Genomic DNA, 19,837 nt, shown 5'->3' on the forward strand with positions numbered 1-19,837 from the left:
CTCCCAAACTATAAGATTTAAATAATAAAATCATGATTAAAAGTTTAGTACTTCAAAATTATTATATAATCCACGAATGACGAGAAGATGTGGTGAGAGGGGCGGATTCAATCGGTTCTGGACGTATTTCTAATTAAAACCTTCTAAATTCACCCAACCATGACTCCTTCTCAGTGAGTATTGATATACACAGATGCCAATGATCCTAAACTTACTCAGCCTCTTACTCAACCACTATGGCATAAATCCGGTTCGCAGCCCAGATTCGAATCCCCATTTGTCCACAGAAATCCACTGGACGACCTTAGGCAGGCATACATCTGGTTGCTAGCCCTCACTAGAGCTTAAGCTAGTTCCCCCAACATTTAAAGAAAATATGGCACATTTGGTGGCAACCTTCCCAATTCGCCACCTTTCTTTAGATAACACAATTTATGGTAACTCTAAGGTGACCCTATGATGGGGTTTTCTTGGCATGTTTCTTCAGAGAGGATTGCCATTGTCATCCTCTGAGGCCAAGAGAGTGTGACCTGCGCAAGGTCACCCAGTGGATTTCTGTGGATGAATGGGAGTTCAAACCCTGGTCTCCGGAGTCATAGTCCAACACTCAAACCACTACACTATGCTCGCTCTCTTAGATATACCACTATGGTCTAAATCTGGTTTCTAGCCCTCACTAAAGGAGATGCATTGAATCAATGGGATTTATCTATGGTTAACTCACCACTGATTGAATGTGTCTGTGCTAGCTGGGACTTACCAACATGATGCTAGACTATGTCTCCATGTGCATGCATTAGCCCCTTCCTACACAAACGTATGTCCTAGTTTCTATTGCATTGTAAGAAAGGTGTATCATTTTACATACACCCTTCTGTCATCTCTCTCACTCCGTACCTCACCCAGGAGAAGGTGGGGCTTGCCTCATTAAATCTTATGTATTTCCATAGGGAAGAATGGAAAACAAACAGAGAAAGACAATTGGACTTGACAGACTGCCTATTATTGAAAAGGCTCCAAGTAGGAGTCCTGGTTCCTAGCTGAAGAGGCCATTTCCACATTGCCAAAATTAAACGATTTTTTAAAAGTGACTATATGGATTTGTATATGAATCTCTCTGTGTGTACGGACACAAACATAGAAATAATTACACTTATATAAAATACAAGGGATCCCACCATAGTGTGGGAACTGTGCCCAGGATCTCTTTCACCTCCGATGTGATGCCACTCAGTGGGATCAGGCCAGGTTAAGACTTGGTCGGGGAATCACAGAAGTGCATCTACATTGTAGAAATAATACAGTTTGACAGCACTTTAAGTGCTGTAACTCCATTCCACAGAATCCTGGTTGTAGTAGTTTTACAAGGTTTTTCGTCTTCTCTGATGGTGCCTCACCAAACTTCAAATTCCAGGATTCTGTAGGATGGAGCCATTTTAAAGGGGTGTCAAACTGCATTCTTTCTCCAGAACAAATGCATCCTGCCATGGCTCCAAACTACAGAATTAACCTCCACAAGAAATGGAAATGTCACCCCTGTACTCATATTTGAAGAAAGAGAAGTCATTCTTCCCACTTATATTTATTCTACCAGACCAGAGTACAAAGTATGCAGAAAGTGATTTGTTTTGCCCCTAACCTCTGGCACTTTATGAAGGAAATAATGGGCGATGAATCACACACTTTTTCTTTATAGATTACTCAGTCCTGAAATGGAAAAGGATCATTCAGCACCTTTGAGACTAACTGAGAGAAAGAAGTTGGAAGCATAGCCTTTCATAGATTTAAGTCTACTTCATCAGACTCAGTCCTTGAATGTATACCTGTGTTGTTGTGTATTATTTATATGCATTATGCTATTATTTCTTAGATTGTGCGCCATGGACAGGTTTACTTTATCCATTTTATTGTTTGTATATACAGTGTTGTGTAAATCTACAGCACTATATAAATACTGTAATGCATAATGATAATAATAATATTAATAATAATAATAATACATATTAATTAAAAGAATTGTTCCCAATGTCTTCATTTATTTGGTGTGTGTGTGTGTGTGTGTGAAACATTTGTTGTTGTTGTTGTTGTGTGCCTTCAAGTCATTTCCAACTTAAGGGGAGCCTGAATAAAGTCTCCTTGAGTCCCATTTTGGGAGAAAGGTTTGACATAAAGAAATAAACAGAGTCAAAGCACACAATATCTCAAAAAATGTCTACAGAGGAGTGCATCTTTACAAATGACACCTTCTGCTCATGTTAAGTAGGATCACAAAACTGGAAGAAACCTCAAAAGTCATCTAGTCCAAGGGTTGGCAATAAGGACCCTCGAAATGTTTTGGACCTATAACTTCCATCAGAGTCAACAGTAATAGCTGGTGAGAGTTTCCAAAACCATAGGAAAAGGACATAGTTGTCCAGCCAGCCTAGTCCATCCCACATAATCTCATTCTTGAAACTTAGACATCCAAAGGAGAGAAGGAAAGTCCACCTCCATCTGAGGCCATCTCTTCCATGATTGCACCCTAAAAGCAATTGCCTCTCACTTAATATTTAACAGTCTCTGCTAATTCTTCTGCCCAATTAAATCGGAAACGCCTTTTACAGTGTTGTATGTAACTGACTATCCATCTCATTGTTGCACATCCAACTTTCTATCCATCCAGTCCGGTGACACTGATGAAGTCCTCCATTTTGTCCATAGGAGATGCAGGTTCAAATCCTTATATTCCAAAAAAACACCTTAGTGGTCATCTGTATACAAGTCATTGCCTCTAATGTAACCTCCTGAGTATTAGTCAGAGAATGAGCGAAGGGTGTTCTTTAATCCACCCTGAAACTTTAGGACAGACTAAAAAGAAATATGAAAGGGATGGACACAGTCCAACCCAAGGGCTGGATGGGCCCCAAGATATTGTTATGGCCCTCATCCCCTCCAGATTCCCTGGACTGCGCTTTTCTGGTCAAAAAGAAAACAACTAGTAGTACTTAAAACATATCGTGAGACAATGCATCCACACTGCAGAATTAAAGCATTTTGACTCCACTTAACAGCCAAGGCTCTATGCTATAGATTTGTTGTTTGGTGAGGTACGACACCAGAGCTCTCTGACAGACCAAGATGAATCTCACACCAAACCCAGGATTCGGTAGGATAGACTCGTGACAGTTAAAGTGGTGTCAAACGGCTTTAATTCTGCAGTGTGGATACACCCAGTATGACTCCATGGTAAAGACTATACTGCTCAGTAAAATGGAAGGCAGTGGGGAAAAGAGGAAGATCACATTACAGGTGGATAGTCTCCATCATGGAAACTGCCCTAAGTTTGCAAGACCTGAGCAGGGCTGTTGACAGCAGGTTTGGAGGTCTTTCATTCATAGGGTCACCTAAGTCCAAGACCATTTGATGGCAAACAACAACAACAACATGGTAGTTTTGGAGAAGCAATTCATCTCTAACTAACTCTTTCTGCCCTGTTTAATATAAAAAATGACCCATTTTTCAAAACCAAAAGTGGACTGCTAGACAATACTGGTTTTTTTAAATGGATTCGTTGCCTTTTCCTACAGTCGGTGCAGCTGCCAGAGGGTCCTGAAGCAGAATGCGGTTTCAGATCCATCACTGCTTCACTTCTGCCCACCCTTGAAATATATTTTCAGTACCAAAAGTGGGCTTCCAGATAATTCTGTGCTTTTTAAAATGGATTGTGCCCTTTTTTCACAGTCAATGCAGCCCTCAGAGGGTCCTGAAGCAGAAGTCAGTCCCTGGATCCATCACCATCCGTCACCCGCCTTTGAAATAAATTGTAAATATCTTACAAGGTGTGTGTGTTCTGGACAATCAAATGTCAAAGTGATGTTCGATGAACTGTGATCAAATTGCTTTTTGGGTCCCCCCGTTTTGATATCACAATCTGCTGAACTGTATCTTGAAATTATAATTTCAAAGGCCTTTTTGGAATCCCGGTCTGAACTGCCTTGTGTCCCAGCTTTTGAGCAAATGCAAAATATGTCAGATGAAGCAATACTTCTCTGCCGCTATCCTTAATGTCCAATTGGGATAATTATGGCCTTCCATAAAGCAGCAGTGGAAGAAACGGCTTGGCTCGGCTATTTTCCAAACCAGTTGAGCAAGAAACAGAGAGAGAGAGAGAAAGGTACAAAACGATGACTGTAGTGACCTGGTACAAACAAGCTGGAAAGATCGGAGTCTGGCTCCGCTCCAGCTTCACTTCCTTATGGTGAAATAGCAGTGACCTCTCTTCTCTCTGTGCACTGGCCAACAGTTCTTGTGCTTTTACCTTTCCAAACTTACCCTTCCCCCTAAATGCCTACATACACAGAAGAGACCAGGATCTAGCATTTCTAGGAACTCCAACACTAAAAAGTCCCTTCTTTTCTTTTGCTTAAAAAAGGGGAAATAAATCCCTTTGGACTCTCCCTGCATAAAGGACATCACTTTCTCAAGCCCTGCAAAAGCCACCCTCTGAACTTCTCTCTCTTTTTGGAAACCACCCCATGAGGTTTCCAGACCACATAGCAATCCCAAACCTAGCATTTTAATGCTCCTTTTCATGATGATGCTGAAGGGGAAGTTTAGCTGGGCTATGTCTGCTTTTCACCATTTCGCAGAGCTTGGGGGAAATGACTTTGGGCAATTCTAGCTTCCAGAATCTCCAGCAAACTTGGAACCGTTATTGAAAAGATATTCACTTTACCAAATTTGATGATTTTGCCACTTCAGATCGCTCTCTCTCTCTGGAGTTTATCACACTGTGGCTGATTTCGGCATTAAAGAGAGCTTAAAGTGCATTTAAAGCATCGCGGAAATGGTGAGTAATCCCTTGAATGATTATCACATGCAATTGTACAAAGGGATATCAGAAATGCATTGTCACTGAAATCCCGAAAGAAAAAAAGATGTGCATTAATGCTTCTTCGTGACCACTTTAATGGCAGGTTTTGTGCGACATCGTATGAAATTGTTACATGTAATTACATGATTTTTCCGGGATATTCACGGGATGAACTCCCGATCTCCTTCGTGTGATAAGCTCCTCTCTCTCTAATGTCTTTTCTTTTCTTTTGGATAGAGGTTGGCTGCAGCCCCAATGCAGAAATAATCTAGTTTGACACCACTTTAACTGCCACTGTTAAATGCGATGAAATTTTGTAAACTCTAGTTTTGTGAGCCATTTAGCTTTCTCTGTCGGAGAGTTCTGGTGCCACAACAAACTACAATTCCCAGAATTTCATAGCATTGAGCCATGGTAGCTAAATCAGCGTCAAACCAGATAATTTCTGCAATGTGGATGCAGCCCCCGTCTTCATTCAAAGTCATTGTTTTCATAGCCAGATTCCAGGATGGAGGGGATGTCCAAATCACAATGACTTCTAACCCCACTCCCTTAACGCAGGACAGCAAAAAATAAAATACAATTTTTAAAAATTACCCATACTGCATCCACACTGCAGTAATAATCCAGTTTGACACCATTTTCACTGCCATGATTCAATTGAATGCTATGGAGTTTGGGGGAGTGTAGTTTGTTGTGGCACCTGAGCTCTCTGACAAAGAAGGCTAAATGGCTCACTAGAGTTCCCAGAATTTCATCGCACTGGACAATTAAAGTGGTGTCAAAGTGGATGGTTTCTGCAGTGCAGATGCAGCCCCAGAGTGGAGAAACTGACTCCAGTAATTAATTAATTAATTAATTAATTAATAATACCACTTAATAATACCCTTGGTATCCTCCTCCTCCTCCCACTAGGGATGACAACCTCACATTGAGAGCCCCTTTATCCCCCAAACACCACCAAGATCATTCTCTCTAATGCCTTGTCTTGTTTCTTGGAAAGAGGTTGGCTGCATCTGAACTGCAGTTCCCATTATCCCCCAAACACCACCAAGATCATGCTTGTCTTTTCTTTTCCTGGGGGGAACTACAGATCCTACAATCCACCCCCCACAAACAGGCAAGCCCAGGGTGACTGAAATATAATTGCTTAGTCCAGAGACTGGGAGAAAGGAAAGAAGGAAGGAAGAAAAAGAAAGAAAGAAAGAAAGAAAGAAAGAAAGAAAGAAAGAAAGAAAGTCTGATTTCTCAGTAAATGAGGAAGAGAAAAACAAAGAAGGTTTTAAAGAGGTCACCATTCTCTGTCCTAATTTCTGGGGCTACAACTTCCAGAATCCCCCTCCAGCCAACTCTGGATTCTGGGAACTATAGTCCTATGAAAAGGAGCAGTTCTTTAAACTCAGCTTCTCAGGGCTTGGGAATCTGGTCTTCTGTGATGGACAGCTGCCACTCAAACAGTGGAGGGTCTATCCTGAAGATCGCAAGCTAGAAGACAGCCAAGCAAATGCACAAAAGACCCGCAAAGAGACACAAACACACACTTGGTGGAATGGGTTTCTCCTACCTTCTCCTTCTGCCTTGGCTTGCAGTGTCAGCCTCCAGCAGCTCTGCTCTTGCCTCCCTGGCGTTCAAACAAGTTTTACAACCCTTGCTTTGGAAAAACACACACACACACAAAACACAACCTGTGACATCAGAGCCTGCCAAAGGTTGGCAAGGAGAGAGAAACCAGCCTGTAAAGGAACCAGCTCTGGTCAGCCCAGAACTCTGAAAAGTGAAAGAGGAGAAAAGGGTTCCTTCTTTCTCGTGGTGACAATCTCTACAGAATTGCTAGAAATAGGACAGAAGAATAAAATAAATCGGCGTCTCTCTCCTTATTCATAGAATCATAGAGCTGAAAAGAGACCACAAGGGCCATTCCAATCCAACCCCATCCTTCCATGCAGGAACTCACAATCAAAGGACCACTGACAGATGGCCATCTAACCTCTGTTTAAAGACCTCCAAAGAAGGAGACTCCACCATAATCTCCAAGGAAGTGTGTTCCACTGTCAAACAGCTCTTACTGCCAGGAAGTTCATCCTAATGTTGAGCTGGAATCTCTTTTCCTGTAGCTTGCATCCATTGCTCCGGGTCCTAGTCTCTGGAGCAGCAGAAAACAAGCTTGCTCCATCCTCAGTGTGACACCCCTTCAAATACTTAAACAGGGTTATCACATCGCATGGGAAACACATGGATATAGGATGGATGACACCTGGCTTAAGGAGACTACGTGTGAAAGGGATCTAGGAGTTCTAGTAGACCACAAGTTGAACATGAGTCAACAGTGTGATGCGGCAGCTAAAAAGGCCAATGTGATTCTAGGCTGCATCAATAAAAGTATAGTGTCTAGATCAAGGGAAGTAATAGTGCCACTCTATTCTGCTTTGGTCAGGCCTCACCTGGAATACTGTGTCTACTTCTGGGCACCACAATTCAAAAAGGATGTGGAGAAACTGAAGCGTGTCTAAAGGAGGGCAACTAAAATGGCGAAGGCCCTGGAAACCATGCCCTATGAGGAACGACTTAGGGAGCTGGGGATGTTTAGCCTGGAGAAGAGACACCTCTTAACCATCTCTTTTCCAGGCAAAACGTACCCAGCTCCCTAAGTCTTTCCTCATAAGGCATGCTTTCCAGACCCTTCACCATTTTAGTTGCCCTCCTCTGGACATGCTTAAGGTCGCCCTATGGATTTCCTTGCCTGATCCCTATGTCCTATTCAAACCCTGGTCTCTCAGAATCCATTCCAACACTGAAACTTTAGTGACTATCCAGTGTGAGGTTTCCAAGTGAAAGTAGAGCTGAAAAACTTAAGGGACCATGGCTAGAGTTTGAGGAAAATTCCTTTTTTGGACTACAGTCAGCAGAAGCTGAGTCTGCTTGCCCAGCTGGGGGATTCTTGGAGTTGCAATCCAATGATTTGGCTCAAGAAACTCAGCTTCATCTGGTAGTCTTACATTGGGCTAGAACATCAATGGTCATAATGAGCCCATACAGACAGGCCAAAATAAAGCTGCTTCGGGTCACTTTGGAGGTATGCTGTTTAAATGATGCATGTGTCCTAAGAAGCCAGAAGCCATGCCAAAGCCATGCTCCAGCCCTAAGGACTCTTAGGACGCATGCATCATTTAAACAGCATGCTTCCAAAGTGACCTGAAGCAGCTTTATTTTGGCCTGTCCAAAATCCAATCTGGGAGAAAAGTGGCATATCAAATAAATAAAACGGGGGGGGGGGGGGACATTCTCAAAGCCTTAGATGTCTATCTGTATCTTGAAGTAGGCACACACACAGAAAAACAGAATGTTTTTTTCATTATATAACTCACTTCTGCCAGGAGCAAAATAGACTGAAATAATATTTGTTCTTTATAGATCTGGCACTGGGGAAGAGATGGGAGGGAGCTGAGATCAAGGGCAAGAGGGAAGGAGAGATGATCCGGTTTCCTACACTTGTACTAGCCAGCTACGAGAGGGAGAGTGGGTTATACTGGTTAGAGCAAACTGGGGATGGTGAAGTCCAGTAAGCATGGTTGTGAGCATCTGCTCCTCAGCTTAAAAGGGAAGCAAACAAGTGAGTAGCCAACAGGACAAAAGACAGAGAACTGAGCTCAACAGCACAGCATAAGTTTAGGTTGCATGCCCACGAGAGGTAATTTTATATACAATATTTTAATAGTTTTGTGCATGAAACAAAGTTTGTGTACATGAAACCATCAGAGAGCAAAGATCTCAAAGATCTCAGCCAGCCATGGGGATGATTTTGGAATATTTCAGAATTCTCAGTAAGGGAGACGCAACTTGTAATGACTTTGGCCATCTTTGACCACAACCTGAAGTTGCTTGGCTACATAGGTCCCCATTTTCATCTGTGAAATGTTGGCAGGTAAGTTGCAGGGGATGAGAAAATTGTTTGCTGGAGGACCACCACAAATGGAATGGGAGTAAATGAACTAACAGTCTGGCTTGGATAAAACTCTTCCTCTATTTTATGCAAACCTGTCTGGCTCAGCATATTTTTCTCTGGTACTTTCATGTTTAATTAAAGTGCATCTCTCAATAGGGCCTGCAGCTAAATCATAAAAGTGAAAACAGATCTGAGGGTTAAGCCTGGGCAGGCCCAGCCCTCATTGCTCCTATTATTTTATAGCTGGACATGAGCAAATGTCCAAGCAGACTGCTGTCCTGATGTGGCAGATGGATGCCCTGTGGCATAGGGATATAACCAAAGGAAGAGAGCAAGAGAACAGGACACCCCACCCTGTCTGCCTCCACCTGAACAATACCTGAACAACAGCCGCTCCCTGCTGTCACAACAAAGCATCACACCATTCAAGAAACAAGCTGGTTAGGTTTGCAGAGAAGTGTGAGCTACCCAGGTGGATTCTCAGGTGGACCTTGGCAAAACAAGATCAGAACTGTCACAGTTCCCTTGAATTATGACTCTGTGGCTTTCCCTCCCCACTTGAAATGGTGCTCCAGTGGCACCCTAGCAGGGTTCCCCTTATTCAGGCTTATCCCTTTGGATGAATCTACACTGTAGAAATAATGTAGTTTGACATCACTTTAAGTACTGCACCCCAACTCTGTTAGCCTTCTGTGTGCAAGAGTGCTGGTGCCTTACAAAACTATGAATCCTAGGATACTCTAGAATCAAGCCCCGCTGGGGTTTGGGTCCAGGATCCCCTGTGGATACCAAAACCTGTGGATGCTCGTGTCTCATTAAATACAACGGCACAGTAAAACGGTGTCTCTTATATAAAATGGCAAAATCAAGGTTTGCTTTTTGGAATATTCAATATACTGTATATTGAATATTTTCAAGCCATGGGTAGTTGGAGCTGCGGATAAGGAATCCGTGAAAACAGAAGGCCGACTGTACTTGTCCTCTTGCATCTTTAACTCCTTTCCTCATCACATCCAAAGCACAAGATATCTGATGGTTTTAGAACCACTGGGGACCAGAATTAGTAGGGACACAAAAACAAGTGTGGAAAAAAGATAGGCAGATACACACCAGTTGTAGGCCAAGCGGTTTCCTTCCTGTTTCCGGCAACCACCCCAAAGCCCAGTGGCTTTCTAAAAATTATCTCCATGCCACCATTTCCTGCCACTTTGAAACATTTCCAGATCTTTGAAACTGTGGTCCCAAAAAGAGTCGATCCTCAACAGATGGCAAGAGCAAAGCAAAAAAACTTCCCCACCCTTTTAAGCTGACTGTTGATCCACCCATGATGTGCATGCGTTTCTCAAACCTCTGGCTCATTCTCATATTCTCATGTTACACTACAGCTTTCCAGGTGTTTTATGCCTCCAACTCCCTTCAACCTCATACAGTGTGACCAATGGTAGGGAATTATGGGAATGCTCACTTACAATATGTGGACACCAAAGGCTTCCCAATGCTGCCTTATATTGTGACATCAGGGCCTGCCCAAGACAATCTACCTGAAGAGAAGACCATCCCAAAAGCTTGGACCTCTGTGCCTTCCTATATGTACCAGGCTGCAGTTCTATATTGCAGTTCACGATCACGACTAATCCAATGCCCATCATAATCACTAGAGGTTGTCCAAATGGGATGCACGTTGGTACATCCGTCCCAATGCGCAACAGTCACTTCACTGGCTCCTCTATGTAGTAATGTCAGGGCAACCCCTTGCTGAATACCTGCATTGAGAAACTGCTCAGTCCTATTTCCTGCAGACATTATGTAAATTGAAGTCCCATACTGAATTTCAGCCAGCGTCTCTGCCTTCAGTCTTGAGGTCATTGGGTACACACCAATCAGGAATACCATGCCAAAGTTCATGTCCAAGAATGCCTATGGCAACATGGCTGACTCACAGCTTGCCAAGCCTAGAACTGCCCTTGCAGGTTTATGAACCTGTTGCCAATACAATGCTCAATCCTTGCTTCCACACACACTGACCTCAGCCTGGGAAGTTCACCAAGGCCATGAAAGTGCTGTTTCTCTCCACCTTGAGACCTTTGGTGGTATCCTGCTACTGCAGCTGGAGGCCATCTGTCACAATCATTGACATGGATCATGAATTTGTGCAATCCCTTTCAAAAAGCCATATCTGCTACTGGCCATTCTCACATGTTGCCATGGAAAGTTGTAAAACAACCAACCACATGCTCTCCAACTACTTTGCCATGAACAGTTACATAATGCACACTGTGATAGAGGATTCCAGTCATATTCTTTGCTACATGAAGAAGGAAGGGTGCAGCTTAATGACACACTGCATTTGCAAATTCTCATAGTTTCATTCTTTGTTGTAAAACATCCTCAGTTGTTAAAAGATCTCAAATAACTGGTTTAGGAAGAGTGGGCTCAGTAGAAGAAAGGCTGACTCAAAATTCAAGGTGGATTCATACGTTCACGGAAGAAGTTCTTTTTGTGTGCCTGGAACATTTGCCAACCAATATCTGGGACGGCCTCTAATTCTAGCGTTCGGAAAGAGAACAGCATAATTTCTTTACACTTGCTCTTTTAATATCCTCATCATGATTTATTTACACAATGCCTATAACCTTTTACGCACTGTGCAAATGAAAACACATACAAATGGAGGCCTCTACCTGAAGGTTTATAATCTTTAATACACATGATACAAAAGGGGGAAAGTGTTGGAAGGAAAGAGGAAAACAGTCAGGCACCAGTTTTTAACAAAACAGGGAGGTGCCAGTGTTTTGTTTTTCTTGCTCCTCTTCCTGTGCTTTTTTAAAAAGAGGAGCCTTATATAAAGAACCCAAATAGGTGATGTTTTGTCCAATTCTTTTTCTCCTTGCCAAAGAAAAAAATTGGATTATGCTTTTCTTAAAAGCAAAAGAAGAAATTCAGTGGAAAAGTTAGCAGCCACTGTTTATAATGACCAGAAAGTCTATCAATAATTATTGGAGCACTTTTAAAAGACATACACACAAAACTCAAGACTTTTACAGTTGTCCCTCCACATTTGCTGGCATTAATGGGGCAAGGACCTTTGTGAATGTTGAAAAACTGCAAATTAAAAAACACTATTGTTTTTACCTAAGAGAACACCTCTTTAAGAATCTCCAAGTCCTCCAGTGCAACTCGATGGTCAACATCCATCAGAATTTGACCATAGAATCATGTTGGAAGACCTGCAAATGCCTAGATAAGTGTTTTCTCTAAGAATCACTAGGTCCTTCCACCCAACTCTGAGGTCAACATCCAGCATAATTCCTGTGGAGGACCTAGCAATTCCTAAAGTGAACATATTAACCAAATCTGCAGATAATCAAAGCCACAAAAGTCAAAGCCACAAATGTGGAGGGCTGACTGTAAGCTGCAAATGACTTTCTTTTGGCAGTGACAGTCCTACTTAATCCACAGCTGTTCTACTTTTCCATCTGGTTTTAAAATGTCCCGGTTTCTCTGTTCTCTTCCCACTTTCCTCCATTGTCCTCAGCTTACTCCATTTCTTGCAAACTGAGTTCAAAGTGCAAAAGTAGTTTGTACACAGTTAAGTCATTGGAGGGAGATGCAATCTTGCCCTTTCCAATAGGCTCAGGCAATAGCAAACTGCTGCAACCTCTTCCCGATTATTCATTCTTCCTCCTTAACAACTTTTTCCATCTTAACTGCACTTTTTGCTTTGTTAAGCCACATGTGTCCCAGTTCTTATCTGTGAAATGTCGACGTATGTCATCCCAAGTTCTCCTCTCAGCTCTAGGGAGGAAAAGACAACTCTCAGATGGACGCTTTGGCAAAAGTTGCACAACCTCAGCATCTGGGGCTGTGGGAAAAACCAGTTCCTCTCAAGCATGCCTGGCTAAACTGACAGTTCAGAACATGTCAGATCCTGTCTGGCTTTGCTCATGTTTATGGTCCTTTGGGTTTCCCTTGGGAAATCTCTGGGAAAGCAAGGCCTCTCTGGGAAAACTATATAGGTGGGAGAGAGACAAAGGCAGGGGGAAGAGAGAGGAGGACTCCCACTGTCTTGAAATCTCAGGAACACATTCTTGCTTTAGGTATTTGACAGTAAATTATTGCTGGTTAAATACTGTCCAACTGTGCCAGTTTGGTAGAGACAGTCCCAATTAATCGTCTGCCACCCCTCTTTTACAGATGCTTTTAAAATGCATTTACACTACTGAAATATTGCAGTTTGACCCCTTTTTAAGTGCTGCAGCTCCATCCTGTGAAATCCTTGGCATAGCAGTTTTGCAAAGCCTTTAGCCTTCTCTGCCAAAGAGTGTTGGTGCCTCGCAAAACTATGAATCCCAGGATTCTATAGGAAGGAGCCATGGTAGTTAAAGTGGTGTCAAACAGCATTATTTCTACCGAGTAGAAACACCCTCCCTCTCTGCTTCCTACTTTACCCTTTTGTAAAGCCTTTACCTTATCTGTTGCAAATCTAAGTTCGAAGTGCAAAAGTAATTCAGTAAGAGGAGGCAAAATCATGCCTTTCCCAGTAGGCCCAGCCAAAAGCAAACTGCTGCAGCCTCTCCTGGCGAGTGTGTCCTTTGTCACTGATAACTTCTGCCATCTTGACCACACTCTGATGTTGCTTAGCCACACACAGCGGCTTTTAAAATGTCCCAGTTTCTCTCTCTTCGTCCTTGTAAATTTAAAGTGCGAAAGTAGTTTGCATTCATTTAACTCAGTGGTGGCAGGGGAGAGAAACAAATATAATCTTGCCCTTCCCAATAGGTTCAGACAAAAGCAGACTGCTGCAGCTTCCTCTAGTTTGTGTGGCTTTCCTCATTAATGGCCTTTGCCATCTTGACCCCTGTTCAAACGTCATAGTTTTCATGCATGAAATTTAACCAGGTACAGACAGTACATTTCCCCTGAGACCCCCCCCCCCGACTATGAGTTGACTGAACACATTTTGATTTGAGAGGCAGAAAGTGGAGAAACATGGCCATATGGAACACAGCTGCACAAATAACCCCATGGGTGGCACCGGGTGTAGCTGCATACAAGTATGCTATTTGGTAGACAAATTCATCCCTGAAGCCACAGTAGAATGATTTCTTTGAAGAGATCTGTTATTTTTGGAAAGGAAACTGCTAGGAATATAATAGGGGAAAATAGGGGGAATTAAGGTAGAACATCATGGGGTGCCAATAGGAGAGGAGTGTTCCATGGGTAGAGGCGGGTAAGAAATAAATTATTATTATTATGTCTTTGTTGTTGTGTGCCTTCGAGTCCTTTCTGATTTATGGCAACCCTATTCTTGGCAAGATTTATTCAGAACGGGTTTGCCATTGCCTTCCTCAGAGGCTAAGAAGGTGTGACTTGCTCAAGATCAGCCAGTGGGATTCCATGGCTGAGCAGGGATTCAAACCCAGGAGTCCAGAGTCATATTCCAATGCTCACTACAACATGCTGGCTATCTAAAACATCTGAAGGCCTCATTTTGTTCATTCCTAATTTAATGGCTCTTGGTAGGAGAATGAGAAAGTTTACAAAAGAATCTGTAAAAAAAATCAAATTCATTAATATTTGTAAATAGCAATGAAAATGCAAATAATCTTGCCAAGACGTTTTACCATTCAAACTGCAGGGATGAGAAAAGTCTTGGCTTGGTTCCCTATTTCTGTCTTTCTCTCCCCTAACACTGAAGAATGTTATATAAGACATACGACAGCAAGGACACATTGCTGAGCTTAATAACCACAACTCCAGTGTGCTTGATCACACAGCTCAACAACCACAACTCCAAACACATTTAAGATAAGGCGATTTGAAGACTTCAGATGAGAGTGTGAAACCTGCAGTAAAATGTGAGTTTGGGCCTATCATTCTCTTCTCTTATTTTCAGCCCCTGGCAGTTGATTTACAAAAACACACATCACACACACATCTCTCGATACGAACATTGTATATTTGTGCAGATAGCACATGCAAACTTATATTTGCATTGCAAATACCATTGATATCCAAGCCAGTGGGCATGGTGGCTGGGGAGAAAACTTGGAAAGGTTGACTTATTTTGAGGATTACAGCTCCCAGAAGCCAGCCAGCCAGAGTAGCCACTAGAACAGTGATCCTCAGCCTTTGGACTTCTGGGTAATTTTGGCTCCCAGAATTCCAAACTCATTGGCCAAACTGGTGGGTTTCTGGGAACTGAAGTCCAAAACACAGGACCAAAGATTGAAACCAATGCAATAGAAGATGATGGGAGTTATATTCCAATAAAGTAATCTTTCCAAGTTTTCACTGGGAATGATAGAAGCCATACCAGCATGCAGGAGTCTCTCCTAAGAAAATACAGTTTTGTTGCAAAAGCTAAATAGGTTGGGCAAGGAAGTCTCAAATTAAAAATGTTAAGCCATTCATGTAGCTAAGCCAGTGTGGCATACTGTAGTGGTCTCAGTGTTCAGCTACAACTCCGTGGACCAGGGTTCGATTCCCCACTCAGCTATGAAACCCACTTGGTAACCTTAGGCAAGTCACATTCTCTCGGCCTCAGGGGAAGGCAATGGTAAACGTTCGCTGAACTAATCTTGCCAAGAAAACCCCATGATAGGTTTGCCTTAGGGTCGCCATAAGTCAGAAATGACCTAAAGGCACATAACAGCAAAGCTCCTTATCTAAAGTGTCATTTACACTGATAGTGCTATATAAATAAAGGATGACAATGATGACAACAGCAATAACAACAGTCCCAATCTGTCAGGGACAGTCCCAATTAATCTGCTGTCAATTCACTTTTTCGGTAGGGTTTTAAATGGCCAGTTTATCTCTCCTCCTCCCACTTCCCCCTAACTTACTTAGCTGCTTCCAACTATTTCTATAATATTATAATAAACTATATTATTATTATTATTATTATTATTATTATTATTATTATTATTATTTCAAAGTGCAAAAGTAGTTCACAATTACTTTGGCAAAGGGAAGGAGGAGGAGAAGAAGAGGCAGAATCTGGCTCTTCCCTGTAGGCTCAGGCAAAAGCAAACTGCTGCACCTTTTCCTAGTTTGCGTGTTCTTCATCAATAACGTTTGCCATCTTGAACACACTTTGATGTTGCTTGGCCACAGATATCCCCATTTTCATCTGTCAAATGTCAGAGGGTATGGAGCACCCACAAACTTGGGGCAGAATTCCTTTTTGGACTACAAGTCCAGGAATCCTTCAGCATGCATAGGGTACAAAAAATATGTTTTCAAAGCCTTGGGTGGCTGCTTGGATGGGAGATCACGAGGCGCGGGGTGGAGAATGTTAAAGCCACTCGCCTTTGGAAATAAAAAGTGGAATTAAAAGTGAGATAACAAAGGCACCAAATGTTCAAGCTGAAGTCCTGAGCTATGCAGCAACCACATCACTTGGTACAGGTGGAAGATCAAGGGGCAAAGTATTCTGCCTGCTGATAACAAGAAGCACCCAGGCAAACAGATGGGAGGGGAACAACTGAACACACAGGACACACAACAATGATAATATTTAATCCCAACAACACAGCTTTACGGTTAGGCAAGCCAAGTCAGGTTAAACAGAACAGCCCAGAATTCACCCCAACTTGCTAACACACAAAGCTTGGAAAAATTTGTCATTAGCGAGACTTTGTTGTTGTTGTTGTTGTTGTTATTATTATTATTATTTGCATTGTGAACCTTGTACAGTTATGAATCATACTAATCTGATAAAGTCCTAACTCCGCACTGTGTAAAGAAACAGTGGGCTTTATTTATCCTTGTGCCACTGCCATTTTGCATTCAATAGCAGGCCCACCTTCTAGAGTTAGGGTTTTTTTAGTATGTGGGAAAATAGAGGAATGCAAATAAGGAGAGCACTGGGAATTGCAGCAACCATGTCTAATGTGATATCCACTGAGCATGGATTTTCACTGATACCCTAAACATTGCAAGGAATGCAAAGAATGGGTATGGATTGGCTTTTATGGATATGTTTCCAGGGTGAAAAGGTGCAAGAAACACAAGTCAGGTTGGCTTTGAAGACTTGAGTCAACATTTATCAAAGGAGAGGAATTGTGTTCTTCGTACAAAACACACATTGGAGGAAAGAATGGAGGGTGTGAGAGGAGGAAGGTGGTTAGGGGTTTTTGGGGGGGGGGGATTGACCCTAAATACAAAAGGGAGCCATTCTCACCATCTTGGTCACATATACTGCTGCTGCTGCTGTGTGCATTCACACTGCCTTTCCCTCCCTCTGAGGCTGAGACAGAGTGACTTCTGAAGGTCAACTAGTGGGATGCCATGGCTGAGTGGGGATTTAAACCATAGTCTCCAAAGTCAGAGCTGGACACTCAAACCACCAGGCTACATTGGAACATATGGGGAAAATTTTCTGACCCCTGGGGGCCAGATGCAGCCCAAAGATTGCACTTTACCCACCCCAATTTATTGCTTTATCCATGTGGTGTCCCTCAGAATCTGTTGCTGGAGGCACCTGCACCCCGTTTCATGAGCTAGAAAACTTCTCTTTCATACAGAACCTCATACACCACTGTAGCATCCCAGCACAGGTTGCTCTTGTGCATCAGCTGCGTTGCAACGAATGCTCACTGAATGAAAAGCAACAGTATGTGCACTTGAATGCTATCAGTGTCTCAAAACTGGCACATATCTATTTTCATACATTTCCATTTAGCAGGAAAGGGCCACCTTGTTTGCCAAGGAGGGCAAACAACAGATTTGAAATCAGACAGATACAGTCCAAGGAGTGAAGAGAAAATGGATGGTTCTCTTTCCAGTTCTTCTGCTCTGCAGAAATTTTGGAGAAGTTGACACAGGATCCCATAGTGAAACACTGCACTCTAGTGACAGGAACATGAAACTGCTCCAGAGAACTGTAATAGTGCAGTGGGCCCTCCACATTCACTGGTGTTAGTGACCCAAAAACCCCATGAAAGTGGGAAAGCCACAAATAAAAAAGCCACTTTATTTGTATCTGAGAGAATACCTACACAGCAACTTATTAAAGAAACCACATACTATGAGCTCATTTTATATGGGGTCTGCCTATATCTAAGGGCTGCCACAGGCAGGAGAGGGCAAGTTTGCTGCCGTGAGTAGGATCAGGTCTAATGGCTTTTAGGTTACAGTAGAGTAGATTTCAATTGAACGTTAGGAGGAACTCCTTGACAATAAAACTGATTTGACAATGCAGCCAGTTGCACAGAGAGGTGGTTGCATCTCCTTCTCTGGACATCTTCAAAATGAGGCTGGACAGCTAGGTAGGGGATACTCTAGCTGGAGATCCTGAACTGAGTTGAGGGGGGATTTAGTCTCAATGGCCAATGAGAGCCCTTCCAACTCTCAGTATCATCTGTGAGGCTTTACAATGGGGTGTTGAAACTGAGTAGACTGTGAATTGCCCTGAACAGCATCCCAACCTTGAACAGCCAAGGTAGCAGAATTCCACCTGACTTTAAATTCCAGCTGGATAACAAGCAACATTTATTTTCTTGCCCAAAAAAAGAGAGCTTTCACATACAAAGTCCTGCCTACCTTGAGTTCCAGACATTCACAGAATGAGGTTCTCCACCTTTTTAGACAGATATGAAAAGGTCAAAAGAGAAACCTCAGTACAATGGACCCCTGAAAGGAACATAAATGGATCTCAGGGCTGGGCTGGAAATGTCCATTAGTGCAAATAGATGCTGCAAAATGGGACTGAAGACTAAGTACAGCTAGGAGTCAGAGGGTGCTGGTTCTTCTCCATACAGATACAGTACAGGTGCAGGCCCAGAATTGAAGGCTGCTGATGTATCTGTCTGGCCTCTTGCATTTCTCCTTCCGTCACTTACAGAACAGTGGTATTGGAGTTGAAGCCCCATGAAGCAATCACACTGCAATGGCAAAAGCCCCTTCAAATGCCCTGCAGTTGTGCTGAAGGAGGCATGGTCCAGGAGAGGAAGTGTATGGCTAAGAAGCTACATCTTGGACTCCACACTTGAGGTTAGCAGGTACTGCAAAATCTGCAGGAGATGAGAAAGTGAGCACATCACACAGAGGTTGAGATCCCAACATGGTCAAGTATAGTGTAAAAATTCTGCATTCATAACTATAACTCGGCTTCCCTGTCATTACGCTCAGGAATCACTGTTTTGCTGCAATAGCCCCCTCCCCAGCCACTGGAGTGTAAGTGAAGAGTGGGACACAACCAAACCCATAACCAGACACAGATCGAGGACATCCTCCGCCAAGGACCTTCTGGGTCTTCTAGAGGTCTCTGTACATGCTGTCATAAGCTTGCAGCTGGCTATGACAACATAGCCAGATATTTCTCCAGTCCTCCTCTCTACCAGAATGACCATGGGGATGGGAGGTTATTGCCATGAAACAGTGAGTGCTGGGGTGCTTTGGAAATTGCAAAGGGAGGACAAAAATTCCATCCTCTACAAAGATATTGTTTACACACACACACACACACACACGTGAACTTGTCACTAAGTCATTGGCTGCCAATCCCCAGCAGAGGGGAAAGGGGGAATTGTAGCCAATGGGTACAAATAGTCCTTGGCAAAATAGGGAAAAATAAAAGCCACCCTCCCACATCTGATAGCCAGAGAAGCACTGCCCTAATGGATCGGAAAGTCATTGGTCTCCCACCCTCCATCTCCTGGCGGCTGCAAAAATGCTGGAACCCAGCAACCCTTCTCCAAGACAATGATACTGTCTTGGAGTTCAGAGAAGACTCTGAACTCTGTTCCTCTCCTTAAATTGGGGAACAGAAGCTCACCAATCTGTTTGGGTTTGGGCAGATTCAGATTGTTCATCAGTTCCACAAAAGCTTCCCGAGACAAAGTCAGACGAGGATTCAGAGTTCTCTCTTCTTCCACCGTGGACACAGTCTGGCCTGCAAGAGTAAGGGATAAGAAAATAGCATGGCATTTCCCCCATAACACCATGAAGGACAACAGATTTACTGAGCAAAGCTTTTGTGATGGAGGCAGAGCTTGGAAAAATTCCTTTTCGAAGGTGATAATTCCCAGAATCCT

At 43.0% G+C, this 19,837-nt stretch overlaps 2 protein-coding genes across 3 annotated transcripts in view; both read right to left on the reverse strand.

The window, feature by feature from the left end:
* Positions 1 to 6,560, reverse strand: part of PHLDB3 (pleckstrin homology like domain family B member 3) — a 29,764-nt gene extending 23,204 nt beyond the window's left edge. The window contains exon 1 of the mRNA XM_042440191.1: positions 6,417 to 6,560. The gene's annotated coding sequence lies outside the window, so the exon portion shown is untranslated. The remainder of the gene's footprint in view (positions 1 to 6,416) is intronic.
* Positions 6,561 to 17,761: 11,201 nt separating this feature from the next.
* The window catches only part of ETHE1 (ETHE1 persulfide dioxygenase), a 16,097-nt gene continuing 14,021 nt past the window's right edge, over positions 17,762 to 19,837 (reverse strand). For both annotated transcript variants that reach the window (XM_042439521.1, XM_042439520.1), the window contains exons 8-9: positions 19,579 to 19,695; positions 17,762 to 18,814 (exon numbers count right to left, since the gene is read on the reverse strand). In XM_042439521.1, coding sequence (XP_042295455.1) covers positions 18,762 to 18,814; positions 19,579 to 19,695 — 170 coding nt within the window. In that variant the 3' untranslated portion in view covers positions 17,762 to 18,761. The remainder of the gene's footprint in view (positions 18,815 to 19,578; positions 19,696 to 19,837) is intronic.

The sequence above is a fragment of the Sceloporus undulatus genome, chromosome 9 (assembly GCF_019175285.1).
Source record: "Sceloporus undulatus isolate JIND9_A2432 ecotype Alabama chromosome 9, SceUnd_v1.1, whole genome shotgun sequence".
Taxonomy (NCBI): Eukaryota; Metazoa; Chordata; class Lepidosauria; order Squamata; family Phrynosomatidae; genus Sceloporus; species Sceloporus undulatus.